The sequence below is a fragment of the Myotis brandtii genome, unplaced genomic scaffold (genome assembly GCF_000412655.1).
Source record: "Myotis brandtii unplaced genomic scaffold, ASM41265v1 scaffold12145, whole genome shotgun sequence".
NCBI classification, from domain to species: domain Eukaryota; kingdom Metazoa; phylum Chordata; class Mammalia; order Chiroptera; family Vespertilionidae; genus Myotis; species Myotis brandtii.
Window position 1 is genome coordinate 2,549 of NW_005354232.1, and position 11,055 is coordinate 13,603.

Genomic DNA, 11,055 nt, shown 5'->3' on the forward strand with positions numbered 1-11,055 from the left:
CTTGCATTCCCATTGGCTGATTTAAGGGTGGGCAGGGTAACTGACACATTCTGTGGGTTTTTTCAGAAAGGGGTCATGTCGGGGACATAGTTACACAAGATGGAGGACGCAGTACAAAATGGAGTCAGTCCTGCTCTGCCTTTTCATTCCCACCTTGTCTGAAACTTACGGGCCCAATCATGGGACGGACCGCATTTCTACCTCGCCACCCGCTACTAGAGGCCTGTACTGGGTGTGCAGAACCATCAACTGAACCGCCCCTATGCGTTCTTTGACAAATTGGACTAGTCTGTTGATAATGCAAGGGCCGAAGGTCAACAGCATTAGTAGGATTACAAGGGGTCTGGAGAGGGCGGAAATAAAAGTGGTTAACCATGGGGACCAGTTAAATAAAGATTCATACCAAGACTGAGACTGCTCCTTCTCTAACTTTCGTTTCTGCAGTCCCTCTCTTATGAGGGCCATGGATTCTTTAACAACTCCCGAATGGTCAACATAAAAGCAACACTCCTCCCCTAGGGCTGCACATAGGCCTCCTTGCTGCATGAACAGTAAGTCCAATCCTCTTCTGTTCTGGAGTACTATTTCAGATAAGGAAGTAAGGGATTCTTGTAGATGGGTAATGGATTTCTCAATTCATTCTATGTCTAGGTCAATGGCTGCTCTTAGGGTTCTATAGTTCTTGTCTTGTATGACTAGCGAGGATATCCCGGTTCCTGCCCCTGCTAGTCCCAGCCCTAAGAGCGTGGCCAGAGTTAGGGCTGTAACAGGTTCTCTTCTACTTCGGGGGTTAGCAGAACCTATCCTGTTAAGCATTTCCTCCCCCGAATGGTATACTAGCTTGGGGATTAGCTGGACGAGTATGCAAAAGTCTTCTCTTGAGGAGTTGAGGATTTGGGAGTGGACGCAGGGAGCGAGGCCACTGGAACAGGCCCACCATGCATTTTCGGGGGGGAGCAGGTAAGCTGTCCCACTAGGGACTGATAGAGTGTTATTACAAAGATGTGATTGTTCAGGGGGCACTCGGCCTCTGCAAGTACCTTGCCCTATTACTGCCTGGAGGGTTAGTCTTGCAGTGGCTTGCTGCCACCTGCAGGAGCAGGAATTGGAGGCCATTGTATAATTGCCCCTAATAGCGATAACTTTGTAATATGGTGGCTGGACATCTAGACAGAGTCAATAGGACTCAGTCAGGTCAGGTTGGGAAGTGTTCAAAACATGATATGCTCCCATGATCATGTTCCATAGGGGGTCTGTGTCAGATGTTGAGGTGCGGATCGGGGCGGGGAAGGCAGAGGGCTGTGAGGTCGGGGCCTGGGTGGGGGTATTTTGAGGTGCTAATACCCGGTTAGGCCCCACCCCTGCTGGGACCTGCTGGGCTACCTGCACCCGGAGGGTGAATAGTGTTCCCCGGTCTTGGGCTGCAAGCCTTACTTTGTCATATAGTCTAATTCCCCAGGTTTTTCCAGCTTCCCATCCAGTTGCTTTCTTTCCCTGTTCTGTGAAGGATATATTTACAGGGTTACAGAGACTCTCTCGGCCGCAAGGTGGGGCAACCGGCCGCTTTACGGTGATTAGATCACCGGTTTTCGGAGGAGTCCATCAGATGTGTCCGGTCGAGACACACGACCAGGAGGCGCAGAAGTAGTCTGCCGCGTCCCCACATGGGTTGCGAGCGTGACCCCGTGTTTGGGTCCACAAGTGGCAGGGACAAACATAAAAATGGTTTTGCTTGCAGATGAATGGTTCATATTCCATGGGCAGTCTACCAGAAAAGAGGCTATGGAGGTCTTCCCGGAGCTCCAGGAACCATGTGTCCTTGGGATGGATCTGGGAAGTCTGATTAAGTATAGTTCCTGAGCTGGTGTCTATGATCTGCCAGGTAAGATTGCAAGGGGCGTGGGGACTCCTAGCAGGGTAGGTGACAGCGAACAGAGTCAACAGAGTTACCGACATCAGGCGGGTCGAATGCACGGTAGCTTGAGCTTGAGCGGGTTGTGCTGATTGTGATCGAGGCTCCATTGTGTGATGAGGTCCTTCCGGACTGCAGAGGGATCAGCTGGGCGGACGTGGGTGTGATGGATCCAGGTCGCGACGCCGTCTACCTTGAGAGCGATGGGTGTAGTCAGCACTATGACGTAGAGACCCTTCCAACGCGGCTTGAGGGTCTCCCAGCGGTGCCTTTTGACAAAAACCCAGTCTCCCGGTCTGTACTGATGAGGCGTCGGGGTCCGGCCAGCCTTGTAGATGGCACGGAGGTGCGGCCAAATGTCCTCATGTGCCCTCTGGAGTCCTCTTAAGAGAAAAGATATTTGATTTTCAAATTCAGCAAGAAGCTCAGCTTTAAGGTTAGGAATGATAGGGGGTGGCCTGCCAAACACGATCTCATAGGGAGTAAAGCCCAGGGTGTAAGGGTAGTTCCTCACTCGGTAAAGGGCATACGGTAGGAGAGCCACCCAGTCCCCGCCAGTCTCCATGGTTATTTTAGTAAGGGTCTCTTTTAGGGTTCTATTCATCCTTTCTACCTGCCCTGAACTTTGGGGCCTATAGGCACAATGCAATTTCCAATCTGCCCTTATAGCCTTGGCTACTGCCTGTGTTACCTGTGAAATAAAAGCTGGCCCGTTGTCTGATCCTATCATAGCAGGAAATCCATACCTGGGTAGGATGTCTTCTAGCAGTTTCTTGGCTATCGTCTGAGCTGTTTTATGCTTGGTTGGGGGTATGCCTACCCATCCAGAAAAGGTGTCTATAAATATTAAAAGATATTTATAACCATACCTCCCTGGCTTGACTTTGGTGAAGTCGATTTCCCATTGAGCTCCCGGCTTGGTTCCTCTGACCCTGGTTCCTTTTTCACTTGACCCGGCCCTCGCGTTTGTGAGTTGGCAGGTCTTACAGATGGATACAACTTGATTTATTTTTGAGTTTTGCTGGTGAATCTTGATTCTGGCATGCTGGATTAAGTTCTTTAATTTCCGGGCCCCCAGGTGGGTGGACCGGTGCATGCGTTCTAACACTGGGACTCCGAGAGGGTCTGGCAGTATGAGCTCCTTGTCTGGTGTATACCACCATCCCTTTATCTCCTGGGCTAGGGGAAGTTTCCTGATCCGCTGAAACTCCTCCTGGGAGTATCTGGGTTGGTCTGGTAAAACTGGGTCCCCCGGGGCCGGTAGTTGTAGGGCCATGGTGGGGACCGAAGTAAAGGCCACTGCCTTGGCTGCCTGGTCAGCCTTTTGGTTACCTCTTGCTACCGGGTCATTGGCTCTTTGGTGTCCCTGGCAGTGGATTATGGCTAACTTGGCAGGAAGCCATAAGGCCGTAAGCAGGTTGAGTATCTCCTGCTTATTTTTTATAGTCCATCCCTCTGCTGTCAGTAACCCCCTCTCTTGATAGATTGCCCCATGAACATGAGCTGTGGCAAATGCATAACGGCTATCTGTGTAGATGTTGAGCCGCTTTCCAGCTCCCAGCGTCAGCACCTTAGTGAGGGCGATGAGCTCTGCTCGCTGGGCTGACATTCCGTTCCGGAGGGTAGAGCTTCTGCCCATACGGTGTCCGTTTCAGTGACCACCGCTGCACCCGCGTACCTGTGCCCGTCCCGTATAAAGCTGCTCCCATCCGTGAACCAAGTGGCCTCGGCATCTGGGAGAGGCCAGTCGGTCAAGTCCTTCCGGAATCCATGTACTTGCTCTAGGATTCCCGCACAGTCATGTAGTGGGGCATCTAGGTCAGGGTCGGGCAGCAAAGTGGCGGGGTTAAGGGCCACAGTGGGGTGGAACCGCACTCTAGGAGGGTTGAGCAGAAGGCTCTGATAATGGGTCATACATGCGTTGCTCATCCATCTATCAGGAGGCTGTTTCAGGAATCCCTCAATGGCATGCGGGGTTGTGATCCGGATTTCCTGCCCCAGGGTCAGTTTGTCAGCGTCCTTGACTAAGAGCACTGTTGCCGCAATAATTCTTAGGCACGGCGGCCAGCCGGCAGCTACTGGATCTAGCTTCTTAGACAGGTAAGCTACTGGGCGGCTCCAGGGGCCCAAGGCTTGAGTTAAAACCCCTTTCGCTATTCCTCTGTGTTCGTCTACAAAGAGGTGAAAGGGCTTTGTAATGTCTGGCAGGCCCAGGGCTGGAGCAGCTAGGAGGGCTTTCTTTAACTGGTTAAAGGCAGCCTCTTCTTTCTCAGTCCATTCAAATGCCCTCCCCTCTTTGGTAGCTTCATATAGGGGCCTGGCGATCTCAGCAAAACTCAGTATCCAGAGGCGGCAGTAGCCGGCCGATCCTAGGAATTCCCTTACTTGCCTTCGGGAGGTGGGAGTAGGGATTTTCAGGACAGTTTCTTTTCTGGCATCTGATAACCGCCGCTGTCCGCCCTCTAGGATGTATCCCAGGTAACTTAGCCTCTCTTTGCAGATGCCCGGTACCCTGAGGCCCCTAAGGTGGCCAGCAGATCCCGGGTCCCCCGCTCACAGTCCTCGGCCGAGTCGGCAGCAATCAGGATGTCATCTACGTACTGGAGGAGAGTGAGGCCGGGGTACTCCCTCCTGTACTCACCCAGGTCCTTGTGTAGCACCTCATCAAAGATGGTGGGCGAATTCTTGAACCCCTGGGGCAATTGTGTCCAGGTTAATTGTCCACTGTAGCCCTCCTCCGGGTTGTGCCATTCGAAGGCAAATAAGGTTTGGCTTTGGGGCGCAGTGGCAGACTGAAGAATGCATCCTTTAAATCTAATATGCTATACCAGACTCTAGAGCAGGGGTGGCAAACTTTTTGACTCAAGGGCCACAGTGGGTTCTTAAACTGGATTGGAGGGCTGGAACAAAAGCATGGATGGAGTGTTTGTGTGAACTAATATAAATTCAAAGTAAACATCATTACATAAAAGGGTATGGTCTTTTTTTTTTTAGTTTTATTCATTTCAAATGGGCCAGATCCGGCCCGGGGGCCGTAGTTTGCCCACGGCTGCTCTAGAGGGTGCCAAGGAGCTCGAGAGAGTATATGGGTTGGGAACAGTTGGATGTATATCAATGACTCTTTTATTTAGACAGGTAAGCTACTGGGCGGCTCCAGGGGCCCAAGGCTTGAGTTAAAACCCCTTTCGCTATTCCTCTGTGTTCGTCTACAAAGAGGTGAAAGGGCTTTGTAATGTCTGGCAGGCCCAGGGCTGGAGCAGCTAGGAGGGCTTTCTTTAACTGGTTAAAGGCAGCCTCTTCTTTCTCAGTCCATTCAAATGCCCTCCCCTCTTTGGTAGCTCTAATCTTGGTCGGTAGTCATTCGTGTGAGGCTTCCTGACTGGCAGGAGGTGGGTATTCCAGGCAGACTGGCAGGGAAATAGTACCCCTACGCTTCACAGCCTCCGGATGTGAGGCTGGATTCCCTTCTGGGCCTCCTGAGACATAGGATACTGCTTCATCCTTACTGGGCCTTCTCCTGGTTTTAGCTCTACTAGGATTGGGGTCCTGTGAGCGGCTAGTCCTACCCCCACCCCCTGTCTCTGCCCAAGCTGTGGGGAATTCTTGTAGCCATCTGTCCATGTTGTTCTCTATTGGGGACGCCTTCTTGTGGAGGCGGTACTCATCCTCCAGTCTCAGAGTCAGGACCTGGATGGGGTGGACTTTGCCGTCGTTGACCTGAGGCCCCCCTTGACTGAAAATTATCTGAGCTCCAATCTTGGTCAGTAAGTCCCGTCCTAATAGTGGGTAGGGGCATTCCGGTATCACCATAAAAATGTGGGATACCTGGCCCATTTCTAGATCTACCGTTCTTCGGGTAGTCCATGAATACTGGCTCATACCAGTTGCCCCTTGTACCCAGGACTTCTTGTTTGCTAGCTTCCCCTGAGGTATGCGAAGGACCAAATATTGTGCTCCAGTGTCGACAAGGAAGTCAATAGGGGTCCCCTACACGATAAGAGTTACCCTGGGCTTGGGGAGGGGGTCTGAACCCCGACTCCCCTAATCGCTCAGTTCATCCAGCTCTAAGATTTTCACTCAATCAGTCTTGCTTCACTTCCCGCTGGCCTTCTTTGTACATTGTCGGGCCCAATGCCCTATCTCCTTGCAGTAAGCACACTGATACTTCTGCAGCCTCTGCCTCCATTCCCTTTGTCTGGTATAGGGTGGGCTTCCCACTGGAACTCCTCCACCCTCCGCTCTCGGAGCAGCGTCTGCTTCCCTGGATGGTGGGTGGCTGGGTCCCTCCGGCACTCTAGGGGACTGATATGGGGAGGAAAAATTAGTTGTTCTTCAGTTCCCCCCTGTAAGACAGGGTAGAGGGGATCTGATGACTGGATGACCTTCTTCTCCTCCTTCTTCTCCATCCCCTGCAAAGCAAGAATAGGTCTCGGCTCTGGAAGGCGTGGGGCCAGGAAGGGCTTAAGTCAAGAGGGTGGGTCCTCCACAAGGTCCTCCCAAGTAATAATGTAAGGGAGTTGATCAGGATGACCCTTCTTGGGCCGGGAGACGACGTCTCTGACACAATGGATGGTAGGGAGGTCGAAAGTTCCGTCTGGTGGCCACCCGACATTGAAAGTGGGCCACTCGCTGGAACAAAAAGTCTGCCACTGACCCTTCTGGACCTCCACACTGAGCTTGTTGGCTCTTCCCCTAATCTCTTTGAAATGATCAATCATAATACTTAAAACAGAGAAACACAAACACAAACAAAGGGCCCCAAAGAACAGTCTTGCAACTCCGTGGAAGCAAAACCAAAAGCTAGACAATGGCCTCACGCCGAACGGCGGAAGCGACCAGCCTTGCCTCAGATTTGTGAGGGGAATCCACGTCCCTCCAGAAAGGAGGATCAGAATGTCTTCCAAGTCCTCCTGCCCGTGGTCCTCCAGTGTGTCCACTTAGACCAGCCGTGGGCAAACTATGGCCCGCGGGCCGGATCCGGCCCGTTTGAAATGAATAAAACTAAAAAAAAAAAAAGACCATACCCTTTTATGTAATGATGTTTACTTTGAATTTATATTAGTTCACACAAACACTCCATCCATGCTTTTGTTCCGGCCCTCCGGTCCAGTTTAAGAACCCATTGTGGCCCTTGAGTCAAAAAGTTTGCCCACCCCTGACTTAGACCATGTCGGGCACAACCAGAATACTAGAGATGAGCTCACACCAGAGGGACAGAAACACACAAACACACAGACACCTACCGAGGTCAGTGAGGCTCTCCGGGTTGGAGTCCCTCGTGGGTCTTGGCGATCCCGGACGAGCCCCCAAACGTTATACATAGATTTCAAGATCCCCAAATACCACCAGGGAGCCGAGTCCGATGCAAAAGCAAAGAGCCTTTATTCAAGCTCGAGCTCGGCCTCTCCGCCTCTACCGACGCAGCGGCAGGATGCAAAAGAGCCCCCATTCCCAGAAGTACAGCAAGTTTATAGGGCTTGGGGTTGGGTGGTGGGATGATGCTCGGACCACTGAGTTGGCTGATTCCGATTGGTTGGGAGATGGCTAGGGTCCAGTTAGCATACCTTTGGCTTTATATTATTCCCCTTGCATTCCCATTGGCAGATTTAAGGGTGGGCTGGGCAACTGACACATTCTGTGGGTTTTTACAGAAAGAGGTCATGTCGGGGACATAGTTAAACAAGATGGAGGACAAAGTACAGAATGGAGTCAGTCCTGCTCTGCCCTTTCATTATCAAATTACCCAGGTCCACACCTTTAACACCAATAGGCAAGAGTTGATGCTGAACTTTACCCCAGTCTGGAATTGAGTTTGCTGCCTCATGATATATTAAAGGTTGAGCTTTAACATCCATAGAGGATTTTGGAGGTTGACATAGACTCTTCAGAATGATTTGAGAATTTGTATATCGTCAAGAGCAGGGGTCCTCAAACTTTTTAAACAGGGGGCCAGTTCACTGTCCCTCAGACCGTTGGAGGGCCGGAATATAGTTAAAAAAAAACTATGAACAAATTCCTATGCACACTGCACATATCTTATTTTGAAGTAAAAAAACAAAACGGGAACAAAAACAATATTTGTATTTGCATGTGGCCCGTGGGCCATAGTTTGAGGACCACTGGACTACAGGATATTCTGTCCCACTGATTCTTATCTCTCCTCTCCCCCTCTCGCATGCAGGAACTCCATCTTCTGTTCCTCGAAAATCCTGACATGTCCCTGACCCAGTCCCCAGCTTTAAACCCGGCCACTCTCCTTCCTGCTGCCTCCACCCTACCTGCGGCAACGCATTCTTGCCCCAAGGTCGTCGAGGCTCTCACTCAGCCTTGGGCAGGACTCTCAGATTCTCCTCTCTCCAATCCTGACTTAACTCTGTTTGTGGATGGAAGCTCCTGCCTGGACCAACAGGGAGGTCAGAAAGCTTTCTATGGGGTAGTAACACCAGGTGGACCCTGGAGGTGGCCCGACTCCTAGAGGGTACCACCTCTCAAAAGGCCGAGGTCATTGCACTGACCCGCTCCCACACCTGGCCAAAGGGAAGAGGGTAAACATATATACAGACTCCAAGTATTCCTTTCTGATAGCCCATTGCCATGTGGTTATCTGGAAGGAAAGGGGCGTCCTCTCTACTAAAGGCTCACCTATTATCAATGCTAGACTCATAACACGCTTACTTGATGCCTTACAGCTTCCCTCCCAGGTAGCCATCATGCACTGCTGAGGACATCAGACAGACTCCGCGCTGGTTATGCGGGGAAACGCCCAAGCAGACGCGGTAGCCAGAGGCTTAACTCAGGATGAAGGGTCCCCAGCCCCAGTCCTGTTCCTTTCCGTTCCCTCCATTACTCCTCAATACACAGAAGAAGAAGAAAACAAATTCCTGCAGTGGGAGGCTCTCCTGGTCCTGAGGGATGGATCTTTATAAACAACAAAATCGCCCTTCCTCGGGCCCAGACAGGGCCACTGCCCAACAAATCCACCGGTCTTTGCATACTGGACCACTGGCACTTTGGAGGTTCCTCGAACCCCTCTTCACCTCGCCCACACTGCGGGAGGTGATCACAAGTACCTGCTCCTCCTGCCCCACGTGTGCGGCTGTCTCACCCCCGGGAGGGTTGCGCCACAACTTTCCCACCCATCAAATGAGGGGACACCTTCCAGGGCAGGACTGGCAGGTAGATGTCACCCATATGCCTCCCCACAAAAAGACCAGTTATCTGCTTACCATGGTAGACACCCTGACAGAGTGGGTGGAGGCCTTTCCCACCTGCAAGGAATCTGCTGAAGTGGTGGCTGAGACCCTAACAACACACATAATCCCAACGTTCGGCCTTCCCACCTCCATCCAATCAGACAACGGCCCAGCTTTTATATCAAGGGTCGTCCAGCAGGCTAGCACCTCTCTTGGCATCTTCTGGAAACTACACATACCCTACCAACCACAATCATCAGGTAAGATCGAGAGAATTAATGGACTCTTTGAAGACCATCTAACTAAACTCTCTCTAGAAATTTGCAGCTCCTGGCCAGACCTCCTGCCCATGGCCCTGACCAGAATCCGGGGTACACCAAGGAGCCCCACCTTCTTAAGTCCTTTTGAGCTTCTATATGGGAGACCCTTCTTGCTTAACCACCATCTCCCTGTTGATCCTCCTCCCTTGGGTCCTTATCTTCCATATTTGTCCCTACTCAGGCAGCTGCTCCGAGAACACATAGACAGGTTTCTGCCCAAGCCAGAACCAACCAAGCAAGGTTCTCTAGGACCAGCCCTTCACTCTCGTGACTTGGTCCTCCTTAATAATCTACATCCAAAAGCTTTGGAGCCTAGGTGGAGGGGACCTCACACTGTAATCCTTACAACCCTCACTGCGGCCAAACTGCTTGGTGATCTGTTGTGGCACCACCTCTCCAGGCTCAAGAGGACCCCGGTGCAGCATGACTTCTATAAATGTGAGGTGCTGGGTCCCACCAAGGTCCGCCTTAGTCTCCCTCCCCCTTCTCCTTCTCCTCCCAGCCCTGAGCAACCTACACCCACCCCCACCCGCTTATGTATGGAGGTTCATGGTCCGTGAAACCTACTACCAGGATGACAGACAAGTCACCTGGCAGGTACGATCTCAGGACTGCCCTCTGGTCGGACGCCAGACGGAGATCCTGATGGCTGTCGATCTCCAGTCAGTGTACAACCTGGGGCGACCCTATGTCTGTTTTGCTTATGACCAGCGGGACCCAGAGACGTGTAATCAAGATGTCGACACCTATGGGGGTTGCCGCTGGAGAGGCTTGGTCACTCATGATGCCTATGACGAGGTCTGGACTGGGCCCTTTTTCTGGAAGGATGGGACCTTCAACATCAGGGTCCGGGATCTCTGTGACCAGCGATGGGTTACGGGTATTATGGGAACGCTACACTGGAATGATTGGAGCTCTACCCCTTCAGGGACCATTTATACCTCCCGGGAGTATGTCTTGGCCCAGATGGCCGAAATCCAGGTCTCCAATAGCATCCTACAGGCTGAACAGTCCCTTAAAGGGAAGCTTCCTGACTCCCCTGGGTAGAAGTCCTATCTTCTTGCCTCCGACTTATTCAACATACTCTAGTATTCCTCAATGAGACCTGCACCCTGCCCAATGTCTCGCGCTCCTTTCTATGTGACTCTCTCCAAAGGCATTTGCTGGCTGCCATCCCACTCATAACTCCTCCAGGAGCCCAGGGGCAAGGTGAATGTCAGCCTCCCTTGGCTGGCATTCCCCTTTGGGAGCCCAAAACTTCAGAACTCACGCTTCACCCACGGATATACTACCAAACCAGTAATCTGGTAACTGAGGGACGAGTCACTTGGAACTGTACCCAAAACTACACCGAAGCCAGTCTCACCAAGGCCAGCCGGGGTACCTTCTTCTGGTGCAACGGCACCTTAAGCGACTGCATAAATTCCTCTGACCCTGTGCCTTGCTTCGTGGTCACAGTAGTTCCCCAACTAACCTTGTATGGAGAGTCGGAGCTCACCTTGCTGCTCCCTTCATCCCGCTCCCGGGCTTGCCGGGCCGCCTTCCTCCCTGTCATGTTGCAGGTGAGTATCGCTGCCTCGGTAGGCCTCGCCAGGGGTTTGTGTGTGTGTGTGTGGGGGGGGGGGGGGTC

General features: G+C 52.0%; 1 protein-coding gene across 1 annotated transcript; it reads right to left on the bottom strand.

Annotated features, from left to right (window-relative positions):
* Positions 1-50: 50 nt before the first annotated feature.
* LOC102241793 lies at positions 51-9,850 on the bottom strand. Its single transcript, XM_014533184.1, is given in 9 exon segments — positions 51-3,518; positions 3,521-4,416; positions 4,419-4,694; positions 4,697-4,744; positions 4,956-5,042; positions 5,241-5,484; positions 5,486-5,836; positions 6,145-6,321; positions 9,758-9,850. Coding segments are annotated over 9 exon segments (3,735 nt in total). The 3' UTR covers positions 51-1,955.
* Positions 9,851-11,055: the final 1,205 nt, after the last annotated feature.